Genomic DNA, 16,731 nt, shown 5'->3' with positions numbered 1-16,731 from the left:
ACAGTAGGTTGGTATTTGATCATATATGGTAACTATTCGTGGATAATAACATGTTTTCCTTATCTGGACCAAATTATTAATACAATATAATCTATCAATTTTATAATTAATTGCACAATGTAAACTAAATAAATTTATAACCTCAGTGTTTTTTGCAAAAGGAACTTAATTAAAACACATAATATAATACACAATACTATGAAATTAGAGAACAAAATAAAATTTTCACAAAAATAAAGAAAAAAATAAGAACAAAAGTAATGTACATTTTTTTCATGTACCATTACTCAAGCAAACAAAAATTAGGCAATTTTTCCATAAATGTTTTTTAAAAGTGATGAAAAGGTACATCCACAAATTAACTTATAATTAAAACAGTAATTTTCTGAAATTAAAAAATTATTAAGAAAACGAATCAATAACATTCATTCCGATATGAAAAAAAAAAGAATCTCAAAGTTTTTTATGGTCATCCAACTCCAGAAAATCACAAGAAATGATGTAGTCTCACATCTAATTCTTAATATATAATTAAAACATAGATTACTCAACAAAAGTAAATCATCTTAAACCTTTTAACAAGACAAAAAATCATATTTTTAAAAATAACAAGTAATATTTATTTTAAAAATCATAACTAATTTTCAGATAACATGTTTTATTTAATCTTTAAATACAATAACATATACAAAATTTAACTAATATGTATATTTTTAAATAATAACAATTTATATGAAATATTTACTCTAACTACTTAACTTAAATTTTTATCCCGTCCCAGGACGGGCCGGTTCTAGTTTTTCATAAATTTGAGTTCTGTACCAAAACTTTTAGAAGAGCTTTATTTATTCTTGTATGGGGTTTACAAAAAGAAGAAGAAGATTCCTATGATATTCTTCTTGTCCCCACTCAATGCATAAGGCCTGGAGTGATGCTAATATCGATGAACTTTCTTTTACAAAAGTAAAATCAAGAGACTTAACTTACACGATCCCTCCGATCCAGAGCATAAATCATCCGGTGAATTCACATTTGGTGGTAATGCACATAGAACCTTATATTTTTTACTTTTGTCAGTGTTTGAATGGTTACAATGAATCAGAGAAAATGTAAAGCAAGCAGAAAACTATGGTTAGTGCAGATTCACTAATGATTTGTACAAGTTTATTAACTATCATAGATTAACAATTTTTCACATTTTGAGAACTGTAAACATTTAACTTGTGTTGATTAACCTCGATTGTTTTACAATGTAGTCATTCCTTCCACACTCTTCTTTCTCTTTTAATATTCTTTTGATGTACTACCGCAAACAATCTTTTGTTATTTTTTCAGATTATCCGTGTTTACATTTGTCAAAATGTCCCAAATGGTAAACATAGTACGACACAACACCCAAACAAAAAAACATCACTATCTACAACCATAGTTCTACACTAACGCAACAAAAATTCAATGTGTGAAGAAAATTCATGAAAGAAAAAAGAAGAATAAATTAAGGTCAAAATCGTAATTAAACCACAATAGAAGACTAAAATATAAAGAGTTCCCAACTGTCACATGACCCATCTTTGAAAAACCCAATCTTTCTCTTTCTTCAGACACACTTCCTCTCTCTCTCTCTTCAACATGAAACCTCTGTCACCGTCATTACCGTTACTCCTCCTTCTCCTCCTCCTCCCCTCACCCACTAGCTTCGCCGCTCCTTCCTTATCTCCGACCCCTTCTCCAACCATCTCTCCCATTCCTCGAACATCTCCTCGCACCTCCTCTTCCCCATTAGACCCAAAACACCTCAAGGCCCTCGAATCCCTCAACATCCCCACCGCCAAAAACCCCTGCGACCACCGTCCCACCTCCAAACCCTCCTCCACCGTCGTGACCTGCGACGCCGGCTCCCCATTCCGCCTCGTCACATCCCTCTCCTTCACAAACTGCTCCTCCGACCTATCCATCTCCTCCGCAGCGCTCAGAGCCCTCTCCCCCTCCCTCACCTCCCTCTCTTTCCTCAACTGCCCTTCTCTCTCCCCTCCTCCTCGCCTCCCCACCTCCCTCCGCTCCTTCGCCGCCACCTCCTCCTTCCTCCGCCGCCGCAATGGCCTCTCCGGAGTCTACAAAGCCCTCTCCCCCTCCCTCACCTCCCTCTCTTTCCACAACTGCCCCTCCCTCTCCCCACCGCCTCACCTCCCGGACTCGCTCCACTCCTTCTCCGCCGTCTCCTCCTTCCCCCGCCTTTCGGGACTCTCCCTCGCTCGCCTCGTTAACCTCACCGACCTCACCGTCTCCTCCGTCCCCGTCTCCACCTCCGGCCTCTTCGTCATCCTCGGAAACATGCGCAAGATCGCCTCCCTCACCATCTCACACGCGAATCTCTCCGGCAACATCCCTAAGTCCCTCCACTCGAATCTCACATTCATCGACTTATCAGACAATCTCATCAAAGGCTCAATCCCCACTTCGATCACTCAACTCTCCAACCTCAAATCTCTAAACTTGTCTTCGAACTCCATCTCCGGCGAGATCCCCGACAGCATCGGCGACCTAATCTCCCTAAAGAATCTATCGTTATCCTCCAACAAGCTCTCCGGGCCAATCCCAGATTCGATCTCGTCGATTCCAGACCTTACGCACTTAGATCTGAGCGGAAACCAACTAAACGGCACCGTTCCGAGGTTCATCACCAAGATGAAGAGCCTCAAGCACTTGAATCTCGCTAACAACGACTTCCGTGGAGTCCTTCCGTTCAATGCGAGCTTCTTGAAGAAGCTTGAAGTGTTCAAAGTGGGAGGGAACAGTGACCTCTGTTACAACCGCACTGTGCTGTCTTCAAAGATGAAGTTAGGGATTGCCCAGTGTGATAAACATGGTTTGCCTTTGTCTCCGCCGCCGCAGAAGGAGGATTCGAGTTCTGATTATGATTACGGTAGTGAAGATGAGACTAGTGTGAAGAAGAAGGAAGGAGGTCATGGTCCTAATAAGGTTGTGCTTGGTGTTTCCATTGGACTTGCTTCGCTTGTCTTCTTGATCATTTTCTTGATCCTTTGCGCCAAATGGTGTGGTTGATTCCGACAAGAAAGCTGTAAGAAGAAGATGATTGCGATTCTTTGGAGAATAACCAAACCGGTACTCCGCATTAATCCCGGTTTAGTCTATTCTTTATTTGCTATTTTACTTTGATTTTTTTTTTACATTTGAGTGGGTATAATTAATTAGTAGCTGTTGTTTTTAAAAACAAAATTAGTTTGTTGTAATTTTGAGTGTATGTTTTCAAAAGGATTATTTTGTAATAATTATTGAATTATTCTTATCAATTATTTTCTTCAACAAACATTTGTCATCATTAGTTGTGTACTTCTGTTTATGTAATATTGCACATGCGGGGTTGAACACTTGAACATGGTTTAGTTGACAAAACTAAATTTGAATTTGTCATTAGTTCATATCTTCACCAGATTATTAATGATTGAAAATGATATTTATTTAAAAAACATTGACTAAATATAAAATTGAGTAAATTAAATAACGTGGTTATGTTTTCCATTGAAGCAATGTTACTATCATGGAAGACATAGAGATCCAGCCTGTTCATGTTCTTCTATTGCTTCGATTGTCAAAGATTTCATCATTGACCGTACCAACCGTAAACCAGGCTGGTACTAACATTTTAGTGCATGAAACTCTTCAATGGTCAGCAGAAACTTTTGCAAGAACAACGTCCATCTTTAAAATGATGAAACCGGTTTGAATATCTTAGAACAATCTATCTTCCGGTTAACTTAGACATGAACTTGGCCATTTGACAATCTGCACACACTCTTAGATTTTTAGCAACTCTTATGATCTTTTCATGTCCCAGAGCTAACTATCCCCAACGCCATTGCTAATTTCTCACTATGACCACACAAATCCTCTGCCTTTTCCCTCCCTTCCCCATCGATCTCGCTCTTACCCTTATCTTGTTCTAGCTCTTACCCTCCTCGAAAGAGCTTCAGTGTGTTCTCTTTCTGGATGTAAACTATCTCTACTCTTTTATCTCTATCCAGCTATATATCGGATTCTTCCTCAGTCCGCGTTACCCTATCCTCTTTCTAAGCCTTTTCACTTCTTAGTGGCTCCCAACACTTGTTTGATCTGTGACTTGAATTTTATAGCTTTTGGTAATGATGCAGCATTGTTCTGGATAGGTTTTGGTAATTGATGATCTCAAATACAAAAGGAACCAAGGAAAGCATGACACTATCATCAACATGACATAACCTCCACAATTTGTTCATATCTCAACATTAACGATTCAACAACAAGAAATGTAAGAACTTGAAACAGAGCTAGCACCAACAAAACAAAATGGTAAAAACTTTTCAACCAGTGATGTTCTGAGACTTGTCGAGGATAACACCTTCATACTTAACTTGGAACCACTTCATTGCATCATTTTTGGCCGACAAGTAGCGTCGCTGACTGGGGTAACTGAATTAGCTTTTATTAGTTGTCATTATGACGAAAGTACCCCTACTCTCACTTTTTTGGTCTTAGCTCAAAAAATAGTTCCAAAAATCTCCGTTGCCGGGACTCGAACCCGGGTCTCTCGGGTGAGAGCCGAGTATCCTGACCAGCTAGACTACAACGGATTTGTGTTCATTCAGTTAAGAAGAAGTTATTTCTTTGCATCTTTCCTGGTTAACTTTTGTGGATACAATAAATACACACAACTGAAGAGTGAGTTACATTTGGGCAAATAACTTTTCTTCGGAAAACTATATCCGAAAAATTGGGTTTGAGAAAAAAAAAAAAAAAAAATTGGGTTTGAGACGGACTGTGTTAACCTAATCGAAATTATCGAAAATTCTGTGGATGGCCAGCTTTAAAGACATAAATTGAGGTTGTTAGTACATTAGAAAGTCGTGAAAATTCTGTGGATGGCCAGCTTTGAAGACATAAATTGAGGTCGTTAGTACATTAGAAAGTCGTTGGAGTTTTGTACTTTAGACCTTGTTCTTTGTTCCTAACATGTTTGTGCCAACTTCCTTGGTAAAAGAGTGAGAGAGCCCACACAGAGAACGGAAGAGCGAGTTATTCTCTTAATGCAAAAAAAAAAAGGATAAGAAAGTCTTGAGATTTGCCTTTGTAAGAAGGCAAGTCATAAACAAACTATTTCATAAAAAGAAGAAGATAAACATTCAAAAGGAGAAAAGAAAGACAGAGAAACCCCTTGAACTGCAGAAAAACTCTAGCCTTCCTCTTTTGGTAGACTTTTGGATCTCTTTGACTAAAGATTTTTCCACCTTGTGCTCAAACTTTACTAAATAAAAATCTCTGACTATACTCATTTACATATGCAGAAAGAATGAAGCAAAAGAGGAGATTTTGTTTTTTCACCAAACTTGTAAAAGGAAAAAGAAGATGCATCTGAATAGCTATTCTTGCAGATTTGGGGAAGTTAGGTTTGTAGAAGCTGTCTTTGACCATCAAACATGTCTCCCCAAAGAAACATTCCTGGAACTGAGTTTGAGGCAAAACTTGTGATTGTTATCCTCCACATTGCTTTCAACTACCTTCTTCTGCCTCTGAGTAATGGTACATTATACATATAAAGCTCTTATCTTTTGGTCTTTTTTAAGTTCCAGACTGATTCAAGAAACTCAGACCCAACTGTCTCTTGATATGGTCTGGAATCAACTTGTTGACCAGCTCAGGTGATGCTCCAGCTACCTCTTGTTTGAAGTTGAAGATAGGCGGGAAAGGCCGTCCGTTTGGTAAACGAGCATTTGGTTCTCTGAGCTCATCAAAGAACGGATGTGCACATGCTTCCAGCTAAAGTCACACCAGAAACAAAACAAAAAAAAACATTTATCTATTGGCATTTTCAGTTAAGACCCTTAGTGAGAGAGAAATCTCAAGAGCAACACTCACCGCTGTGCATCTAAGACTTGGAGAGTACTGAAGCAGCCTTGATGCGAAATCAATAGCTTCTGGAGGCATCCTTTTATGGAAAATCTTGTGCCAAGGGTGTGCCTTTATCTGAGGGAACCTAAAGTCTGTGTAATGTGGATTCATACAACGGATCTCTTCTCGAGTTGGTGTACCAAGAACCTGTTCCCAACAACTTAAAACAATGAGGATACTGTAGCCAAATGAATGTGCTTTGAACTATATCACTGTTAAAGGTTCTTACTTTGATGATTTCAACAAGCTGATCCACAGCATTTTCTCCAGGGAATAATGGCTGCGTTCATAAGGAACATAATATCATTACAATGACTTGTAACGCGAAAGTAATGAATGTGATTAGTAAAAAAAAATTGGTTTACCTGACCGAGAAGAAGCTCAGCAAGAACACAACCAGCAGACCAGATATCAATGGAAGTTGTGTACTCGGTGGCACCGAATATGAGCTCGGGTGCACGGTAGAATCTTGAACATATGTAAGAGATGTTGGCTTCACCTTTAACCTGATGCAAAATGTAAACTTCATCAGCAAAAGCTACAAGTCAAAAGAGTTTATAATGTTTTCTAAAGTCTTACAAGCTGTTTAGCACTCCCAAAGTCACAGATCTTGACTTGATGAGTCAGAGGATCAACCTGTAGAGAAAGGGAGACAGATTAGCAAAGAAAGAAACAACACAAAGAGTTGATGAATCTTGAAAGGTTAACGCATACCAGAAGATTTTGAGGCTTTAGATCTCTGTGACAAACTCCAGCAACATTGTGCATATAAGCAAGTCCCCTGAAGATCTGACACAACACAAAAAGTTCATCAGAACAAAGAACATTTCTTCTATGTAAAACAGAAGATGTGAATTGTTTACCTGGTACATGTAGAGTTTAACATAGACAAGAGGCATTCTCTGGTTGGCAGTGCTGTAATGTTTCAGAACTCTGTACAAGCTCTCGGGTACATACTCCATAACCAAGTTGAGAAACAGCTCGTCGTTACTAGTGGTGGAGAAGAAGCAATGCTTCAAACAAACCACATTAGGATGGTCCATGACGCGCATCAGCTGAAGCTCTCGGTTCTTGTATCTCCTGTCTTGCAGAACCTTCTTTATCGCCACGGTTTCTCCGGTCTCCAAACACTTGGCCTGGAAGACTATCCCGAAGGAGCCTGTTCCGACGACTCGCTCCGCCATGTAACTTATCGTCTGTTTTGGTTCTCCGTTTTTGCCTCCGATAGTTGTGGAGATTATGTGGCCAGTGACTTGATCGTGTCCGTTAACTACAGCAGCAGGCACCTCCTGTAAGAGACAAAAGGTCAGCAAAAAAAAAACCTAAAACTAAAAGCTTAATTTAAAAGGGTCAAAGAAAGAATCAAAAAGAAGTTGCCGTTACGAGTAGTCACGCGAGAAGAAAGGTAAAACAGAAACAGAAACGCATGTAATAAAAACAAAACATAACAAGAACGAATCTCTATGCCCAGTTCTAGATCTAGCAAGTAGAGTGCAGATCCCTATCGCTAATTCACCAAACCCCAAAGATGCTTAATTTACAAATCCTCTTTTTTTAAAAAGCTTTAAGAATAGTTAGGTAGGTCGTCGTCTAACTCAGAACCCCAAGACCCTTTAAGCAAACTCAGAGATCTCTCATGTTAACTCAAAAAGAAAGAAACTTTTGACAAACCCACAACTTTGAAACCCCCTTCAACTTCAACTTCAACAACACTAGCTACATAGTTCTTATCTTGATTTTTTTTAAAAAAAAAAATCTAGCAGAACAAGACTCTCTCTCCGACAATAAGCTGAAGGGTAAAATGTGGAAAACAGACAAGGATCTTCCCTCAAAAGTACAATTAGCTTTACCTTATCGTCAGCCATGGCGTTAGAGGGAGAGAAGGAAAGACAGAGAAGAGTGAGAGAGAATGGGATTGAGAGACCAAAATTGGTTTTAATCAGTTTTGTTGGTAATGATCAAAGGTGGAGAGAGAGAAAGAGAAGTCGCAAGATGAGAAGGGAGAGAACAAGTCCATGTGAATCCAGCTCTACTTCTCTCTTTTATTTCTCTCTCTCTCTCTACTTTCCGTTTTCTTCGCCATCTTCTTTCGTATTTTATTTTAATTAGTTTTCGTTTATTAAAGGAAGTTACATAAACACCCTCGAAAACAAGGGCTCTTATTTCGTAATCGAAGGGCATCAATCAATTTTTTGAATCTTTGATGCTCTCATCATCTTCCTAAATCGTTGGTTTAGGGTCTAAATTGGTATTCAATGTCTCATTTTCATAATTATAAGAGTGATTAATAAAATGAATCTAAAATTATCACTCATTGTTTATTGGGCAAATCTCCAAAATAGCATCTTTCTAAGTTTATATCACAAAAATAGCACTCAAAAACTAAAATGACCAAAATAGCACATTTCTAAGATTATCCTTTGAAAATTTTAATTTTTTTATTTTTCAAAATTTGAAATCTTATCCCCAAAACCTCATTTCTCAACTTTAAACCCTAAACCCTAAACTCTAAACCCTAAACCCTAAACTCTAAACCCTAAACCCTAAACCCTAAAATCTAAACCCTAAACCCTAAACTCTAAACCCTAAACCCTAAACCCTAAAATCTAAACCCTAAACCCTAAACTCTAAACCCTAAACCCTAAACCCTAAAATCTAAACCCTAAACCCTAAACTCTAAACCCTAAACCCTAAACCCTAAAATCTAAACCCTAAACCCTAAACTCTAAACCCTAAACCCTAAACCCTAAAATCTAAACCCTAAACCCTAAACTCTAAACCCTAAACCCTAAACCCTAAAATCTAAACCCTAAACCCTAAACTCTAAACCCTAAACCCTAAACCCTAAAATCTAAACCCTAAACCCTAAACTCTAAACCCTAAACCCTAAACCCTAAAATCTAAACCCTAAACCCTAAACTCTAAACCCTAAACCCTAAACCCTAAATCCTAAACCCCACCATTTAACTCTAAACCCTATTTTTGTGACTTTTGATAAAACATTAAGTGCTATTTTTGTGACTTTTGAACTTGAGTGCTAGTTTGGGAACATAAACTTGATTTAGTGCTATTTTTGTCATTTTCTCTTGTTTATTTTACAATCTATAATTATCCAAATGTTTGATTGATAATCAGTATGAATTAAAGATGATAATCAAGTAAAAGATGACTAATAACAAAATCTTGCGTCTTACACATAAGTTATAGTATAATTTTTACACGATTAATATTTTTGTAATCGAGATATTACATTACATAAATATATTTCACATTTAAAACATCTATAGGTACAAATATAGCTTCGAAATAAACAAAACATGTAAGGTAATTTAGGTTAAAAAATTAGGTACAATAATACGTAAATAAATAAAAAGTTAAAAGCATGATGAACTGGAACAAAATTGTCAAAGATCCCAGTTTGACCATTTGGTGCGAAAACTTCTTTTTTGACATTGATGAAAGTAAAAAGCATTTATGTTTCCTTGGTCTTGGCTTTTTAATGTTCGTCTATTTTATAACTAAGTTTTAGCCTTAAAATGTCTTTAATTATTACCTAATAGTGTAGCTTTACTTATTGTGTTTGTTTTTTTTTTCTTTATATTTATTCTATTTATTTTTTTCTGGAATATCAATGATGATAATGATAGCAGACTAGCAGTACTAGCATTTGCAGAAGACAACAACAAAATATTAATAAACTTTTCTTTTGGTTCAATTATGCATGGGACATACATACTTTTGGCGGTATGGATTATATTGTGGATATTATCCTGAGGCTCAATAATTTCATATGTTAATATACGTATTCTTCAATCGCAGCAGCCAATTTAAATGCTCATGTACATCAGGTTTTAGCTGCGTATTTCACTATACCAAGTTGTTAAGATTATAGTTACTTTAGTTTTAAACGTGAATGAATCTTTGCATGATAGTAAATTATTGTCATTTAAAAAAATTATTCCAATCAAATAATTCACGAAAATAACTATACATGAAACTGAAGGGAAAAGTTAACTACAATTAAGGGCAACTCCAATGTAATAATCCATTTTTTCCTCCAAAATAGAGTAAAAGTAAAAATTGAGTAAAAATGTTCCTAACCCTATTCTATTTTTCACTCCATAACAAACAAAAAATAGATTACTCCATTTATGGAGTAAACTCTATTATGTAGTGAGATTTGAAGTTGGGTTAGAACAATCCTTATTCTATTTTCACTTTTATTCCATTTTAGATGAAAAAATGAAATGAAGTTGAAGATGCCGAAGAAAGCTAATAACAATTAGTCGCGAATGATAGTGAAAATTATAAAATAAATGTGTTTTTTTTTTGATAAAAAGAAGTTATTTTTCTTAGGTAACAGCTGAGCTAACCGTTGGCAAAAGAAAAGAGAAAAATAATCGGTGACCCCTTCATATTATCTTCATGCATATACTTGCATCCCATGCAACTTTTTCTATATTTCAAATTTTGATATTTGTTAACCTCGCTTAATTCCTACATACAAAATTTTTAATTTTTAAAAAATATATATAAATTCTCAATAGTAAAACTGATATTTTGATAACTTGAAGAATCTCACAAATCAAAACCATACTAATTTATTTTTTATGTATAATGTTTGACATAAATAAACTATTAGGAAAAAAATGATATATTTTTATCAAGTTTAAATTTAAACTAGATAGTAATCCGCGCTTTGCGCGGGATAAGATGTCTATATTGATGTTGAAATTATATATTATGATTATATATAATATAAGGTATAATTTAAGCGATAGTTAGATAAAACTAAAAGTATGATTGTTATCAGAGGCGAAGCCATAAACTCTTTTTGTAGTGGGCTCACTAATATTAAAATTTAAAATATGGTGTTTGAAAGTTTGAGAAGAAGTTTTGGAAAATATTTTTTTATATTTCACCTATCACGTTGTAATAGTTATGGACTTAAGGGATTAACATATAAAATCGAAAAAAGTGAATCAATAACATATTATAAGCAAAACAATAATTGTATGAAATAAAAAAAAAATATAGCTCCTTTAAATTCAGAAAACATAGTTGCATAATAAAATAAATTGAAAGTTATTTGACCCTCTAAATTGTAAAGGTTGTTCCAGATGCGACCAACACGTGAGACTTGCTGGTGGTTTGTTCCTAGAAGTTTGTTTTAGAAGTTTGTTTTCATCTTCAAGGTCGTCTAATGCAGAGCTCTCATGACGGCGAAGGTGGTGACACTCACATGCTTATATTGCTTGCTCGAGAAGACTAATACACTAAGCCGAGACGATTTACAGTGATTTAGTCTCCTCAAAACAGAGATCACCTCATTGAGCAGTAACAAAACCGAGTACGATACATTTATTTAGAAATAGATTTTCAACGTGCTCTTTCAGCAATGAGAGGCAGTTCTCAAGAATGTGAATGTTCTGCTAAATGCATGAAAGCATGTATGGAGAAAATGGCTCTTTCATTAACACTTGGCATCATACTAAAGTTTCATCGCTTTGTCGTCTCTATGGATCTGTCGATTTAATGGCGATAGATTAGATGGGTTACTGTTTTCAACATAAACGTATAGAGGAATAAGAAATATTTATTAATGCTATGATTATATTGAGGGGATTGATAAATCAACTAATCGAACTTGAAACTGAAGGTTTATCACGTAAAAGTGTTCATCGAGAAAAATATAGTTGGTATGAAGTTCTTTTAAAGAAATGTTAGTGTGAACGCATTAAATTCATAGTTTTAGTGAGAAACGTTCTCTGTGTGACACGTAAGCGTTTTACTAAATAAAAGCTTCTCGTAAAGCCACGTCACCACGTCACATTCCTTACCAATTAACTTTTAAGGTAAGTTTTAAAAGTGCTTTATGAATTGTTTTAATGTATAGAGGATTGTGACATTGCAACAACAATAATACTCCTACAAAATTGTTGAGCCATTTATGAAGTTTAGACCGTATTACGAGTGGAACAAAACAAAAAACATGAAATGATTTTATTTTATTTTGGCAACAACATGAAATGATAATACTGTTGAAATCAGTATAATATGATGGAAATGTGAAGAAGATAGACCGGTGAGTTGGCAGTCGGTGGAAATGGAACGAAGATGGGCTGGTCAAAGCTACAAACTTATTTTAGTCAACTATAACTCAGCGACCTCTTATTAGCCTCTCTGTCTTTGTTGTTTTTTTAATTGAGGAAACATTATTAAAGATAGTGATCGTTTCTGCTGTTGTCGAATGTAAACCCCCTACAGTGAACTCACGGCTATGATGTTGACAATTGTTGGTTCTCGCATTCAAATGGCTCTCGATTAAACGGCTTGAAACCTACGCCCAACATGACCCTTGTTTACGACCCGCGGATAGTGTGCTTCCCATAGATCTATACAATCTTTTCTGTGGAATACAAGTGTACAACAGAAAGAGAATGAGTACATGACCCAGGTCGAAAGACAAAGACGGCTTTTGTTCAGCAGATGTGCTGGGGTTGTCTAATTGTAGGACCAAAGAAATATAGTGTTGTGTGGTATAGGCGATAATGAAGTGGTCATATTGTTTGGGTACAATATATCTCTAATTTGATTTTGTGCTATTATGTCTGGAATACCGTGCTGCAATGCTAAGGCTCAACACGCTAGGACCAAAGAAATAGCTGCCAGAACTCGAAATGTCTGTGTGTTCTGATAATGAGATGAGCATTGAATGTTTTGTCCGTTTTATTTTGGTGGATGGGTTGTTTGCGCGTTAAATTGTTACGACAAGTGACTCACAAACTCAGCTACCAAATTGGGCATCTCACAAATTTATTTTTCTTGAATAATCTTAAGTCTCATTTATCCCCAATGGGCTATATGTGCTATGTTACAAGCCTGTGAGATATCTACATTATATATGTAAATCTTAGCCCAAACCCAACCGAGACTTCTCGGAGATCACAAACTATCCACACTAACGTAAACTAACAAAAGGAGTGATCTACAACCAACCAAATTTGAGTCGCGGATACGCGCCGATCCGCAAAATAAAAAAAAATATTATTTTTTTCTAAATTTTTTTAAAATAATTAAAAATAAAAATAAAAATATGTAAAAAATATATAAATTAATGAAAATTATATAATTTAAATTATAAATATATAATTTTTATTATAAAAAGTAATTAATTGATAATAAAAATAATTATTTATTAAATTTAATATTATCTGCGGGCCCCGCGGGTTACCCGCAATCTTAGCGGGGCGGGTTTACAATTTTTCTTTCGCGGGTTATGCGGGTCGGAATTTTGAGTTTAAAAAATAGAGTCGATCCGCGGGTTGGCGGGTCGTGCGGGGCGGGTTGACCCGCGAACCAAGCCCTATCTACAACACAACACAGTACAAACTGTACAATACCGTGATCCATTTCCGTACTAACTACTAAAACGATAGTAACGTTTTGTGGTCACTTGTCAAAATATTTATGACAAAAAGTTAATACATTGTTGACCAGTCACCCACTTGTGTGTTCAATTTAATACAGTAAGATCTACCTAATAGTATCATTTTTTACATCATGGTCGTACCAAATTGACTATCTGACTTCTTTTCATATGATATGTTCCCTTGCTTATAATAAACTCTTGACCAGATCGACCATTACGTACATTCAGTGGCGGATCTAAGCAAGTTTATAGTTGGGACTACTCGGGAGCACTATCATAGAAATATAGAATTGAACTAGTTGGGGGCACTGTTAAGCTTTGAGTCCATTAGAAGTAATTATTATAGGATTAGTTAATCACGTGACTCCATTGCTAAGAACGTACGTTCGCCACTGCGTACATTGACCTACGGATCCACCGACCTTCAGAAGAATCGTCAGTGTTAACAATAACACAATAAACAACCACAAAGGAGATGTTTAGAATCGTTAATAAAAAAAAAAGTGTTTTAGAGTCAAAAGTATATTGATAAGGTGTTTAAGTATAGACACGAATACAAATTTATAATAATATAAAGGAATTTTTTTTTTATTAATAACACTTGAAGATATTACGAAGGATTCAAGAGACTCTTTACTTACTTCACTCAACTCACTTGGATTACAACACATTCAAAGTCTATTTATTTATAGTACAAAGATTACAAAATATTCCTTAGATATTATATATCCAATACACACCACACATAGTTACCTAATATTTTCCCTAATATATACTCCCTCCGTTTTTTAATATAAGTCGTTTTAGAATTGTGCACATAGATTAAGAAATCATTAATTTTTTATATTTTCTAAACAAAAACATCATTAATTATTTACCTAACCACAAATCAACCAATAATAAAATAGAAGGTATATTTTCATTGGTCATATAACATTAAGTGTTAATAAATTTTACATAAAAAACCGAAAACGTCATATAATTTGAAACATAAAAAATTCTCCAATAATAAAATAGACCAATAATAAAATAGAAGGTATATTTTCATTGGTCATATAACATTAAGTGTTAATAAATTTTACATAAAAAACCGAAAACGTCATATAATTTGAAACATAAAAAATTCTCTAAAACGACTTATATAAAAAAACGGAGGGAGTAATAAACTTAGTTGAAATATTATTATCATTTTCATAGATAATATTTATTATTTGTTAAATACGTGAAATTGATGTTGAATAATTAAATAGTTGAAGTGTTCCATCCAATTACTAGCTTTTATAAGATTTTTAAAAATATATTTTGAATTGCACCTTCATTATAAGGCTTTTTAAATAGTGGTAAATACAAATCGCAAAATAATGTAAGACAATTAGCAGGATTATAAAGATTTTTCATATTAACTTGTATATGCTATTATTTTTATTTGTGATTTACTCGAAAAGAATTTGAAAATCGACTAATCGTAAGTTTTTTATTTTTCTAATCATACAGTTAACAATATTAAAATTTGATTAATCGTACATTCATCAAAAAAATATTCTCCGTATTAATTTTTTTTTTTTTTAAATCTTCACAAATATTAATAAAAAAGTTTAAAGCATATTTTATCGATTATTTTATTTTATTTTGAATTTTTTTTCCAGTAAAACTTTACTATTCATATTTTAAGAATTTAATATATGTTTTAGTTTTTAAACAATGTACATTCATTAAAGTCTAAAACATTAATCTTGCAAATATAAAATTTAAAATCTAAACATCAATCTTAATATAGTACCAGTATAATATTCTACCTTGTTACATCATCCACGTGGCAGAGGCCTGACCCGCCTGACATCACTAGTTTAACTTAAGGTAGTGAATGGCGACTGTTCAAATGCGGAATTCCCTGCGGTATTTGCAATAACGCTTTTACTTCACCAATCATAGGTTGTGTACGCGGTGCGTAATTGTAATGATGTGTGCGTTATTGAAAATGTCACCATTCAAACAAATCTTTACGTAACTAAGCGGAATTCATACAATAACGCCTATTTCAAAAAACAAGGGAATAGTTTGTTCTTTAGTCTATTTTCTTAACGCGCTACGGAACTATGACCTCGTGCTATATACACATGAAATAAATATTGCAAACGTATTTCTCCCTAAATTAAAAGTTACAATCTTATTTCTCCCTGAACGTTAGTTTGAAACTTAATTACACATAAATCATAATTTTAATCTGGTTTAATTTTTAATTTTTTTAGTTAAAAGATTTGGTTTAATTAAAATTGGGTTTTTGTTGGGTTAAATTGGTTTATATTGTTTGGAATATTTATTTCATGTGTATATAGCACGAAGTCATAGTTATGTAGACATTTAATGCTATATGATAGTTTTCGTTGGAAAATAGCACGTGGATCCATTTTCTTCCAATACCGCACGTAAACTTGTCTCTCCATCCAATAAGGTGCGGGCCATGTGCGTTTTTCCATTTAGTTATTATTTATCATTATTATTAAAAACAAGACATATATTAGCTCATTGATTGTGTTTCAAAATAATATATTAATTAATGTTTAATTCTATGGAAAGATAAAATTGGTTAATCCCAATAGTAAAAATAATTTTTTATAAAATGAGATATATACTAAAATTGTTTACGTATTTTGAAATAAAAAACATCTCAACTAAATTAGAAAAGAATAAATATTTGAAAATAGCCCAACTAGAAATGTTCACATTTTATTTAAAATATATTTATATAAATTTGCATTTTTATATCAAATAAATTTTAGTAATTAAGATTATAATAAATTAAGAAATATGTATAAGTTCAATTTTTTTCTTTCAAATAAATTTAATATTACAATTATATAAAAATAACTTTAATTTTTAATTATATTGTAGTTCTCAACATTATTTTTTTATCGTAACGCATTATATTTTCTATCAAAACCACACTACTTTTTTAGTAAAACTGCACTTATCCTATATAACGCATGAACCGTAGTTATACAGTACTGCACTAATTTTCTAGTAAAACCGCACTTATCCCACGTACCGCACGAACCGAAGTTGTACCGTACCGCACTTTAATTATGCACCGTTTATATTATCAAATATGCGGTCACCATTCGGAACCTAAGATTTGTTTCACTGGCGTCAGACTTTAAACGACAGTTTTTGGCAAGGTTGGCCTTGGCCCCAACGTAATTTGATAAAAAAACAGCTTCAAATTAATCACAGCCGTTGGAGCCACATGAAACGTGTTTAGTTGTCTTTAGACTCTTTACATGGACGTACACGGAAATTATGGAATCCAGCAAAATAGTGTTCATAAGCGCGAAAATAATATGTTTTTTTAACTAAAA

General features: G+C 34.2%; 2 protein-coding genes and 1 non-coding gene across 3 annotated transcripts; 1 reads left to right on the top strand and 2 right to left on the bottom strand.

Moving 5' to 3' along the window:
• Positions 1–1,586: 1,586 nt before the first annotated feature.
• Positions 1,587–3,328, top strand: LOC106329086 (probable LRR receptor-like serine/threonine-protein kinase At4g36180). Its single transcript, XM_013767672.1, has 2 exons — positions 1,587–2,114; positions 2,247–3,328. Exons 1-2 carry the CDS (start codon positions 1,630–1,632, stop codon positions 3,061–3,063), a joined length of 1,302 nt encoding a protein of 433 aa, XP_013623126.1. The 5' UTR covers positions 1,587–1,629; the 3' UTR covers positions 3,064–3,328.
• A 1,227-nt stretch (positions 3,329–4,555) lies between these two features.
• TRNAE-CUC lies at positions 4,556–4,628 on the bottom strand. The gene has a single exon. It is a non-coding gene; the product is annotated as a tRNA-Glu (tRNA).
• A 581-nt stretch (positions 4,629–5,209) lies between these two features.
• LOC106336018 (shaggy-related protein kinase eta-like) lies at positions 5,210–8,012 on the bottom strand. Its single transcript, XM_013774731.1, has 8 exons — positions 7,794–8,012; positions 6,807–7,232; positions 6,658–6,732; positions 6,523–6,579; positions 6,309–6,449; positions 6,173–6,223; positions 5,911–6,090; positions 5,210–5,811 (listed from the first exon to the last, which is right to left on the bottom strand). Exons 1-8 carry the CDS (start codon positions 7,806–7,808, stop codon positions 5,614–5,616), a joined length of 1,143 nt encoding a protein of 380 aa, XP_013630185.1. The 5' UTR covers positions 7,809–8,012; the 3' UTR covers positions 5,210–5,613.
• Between the last annotated feature and the right edge of the window lie 8,719 nt (positions 8,013–16,731).

The sequence above is a fragment of the Brassica oleracea genome, chromosome C3 (genome assembly GCF_000695525.1).
Source record: "Brassica oleracea var. oleracea cultivar TO1000 chromosome C3, BOL, whole genome shotgun sequence".
In the NCBI taxonomy this organism is placed as follows: Eukaryota; Viridiplantae; Streptophyta; class Magnoliopsida; order Brassicales; family Brassicaceae; genus Brassica; species Brassica oleracea.
Note: the sequence above shows the minus strand (reverse complement) of the source record. Positions and strands in the feature narration are given on the sequence as shown.

Bases quoted from the DNA above. Each gene is read 5' to 3' on its own strand.
- LOC106336018 (XM_013774731.1), bottom strand. The intron at 6,450-6,522 runs GTAAGACTTTAG...ATTTTGCATCAG, and splicing joins TTGGGAGTGCTAAACAGCTT to GTTAAAGGTGAAGCCAACAT. The intron at 5,812-5,910 runs GTGAGTGTTGCT...GTGTGACTTTAG, and splicing joins CAAGTCTTAGATGCACAGCG to CTGGAAGCATGTGCACATCC.
- LOC106329086 (XM_013767672.1), top strand. From the start codon at position 1,630: ATGAAACCTCTGTCACCGTCATTACCGTTACTCCTCCTTCTCCTCCTC. The intron at 2,115-2,246 runs CAAAGCCCTCTC...TTCGGGACTCTC, and splicing joins AATGGCCTCTCCGGAGTCTA to CCTCGCTCGCCTCGTTAACC.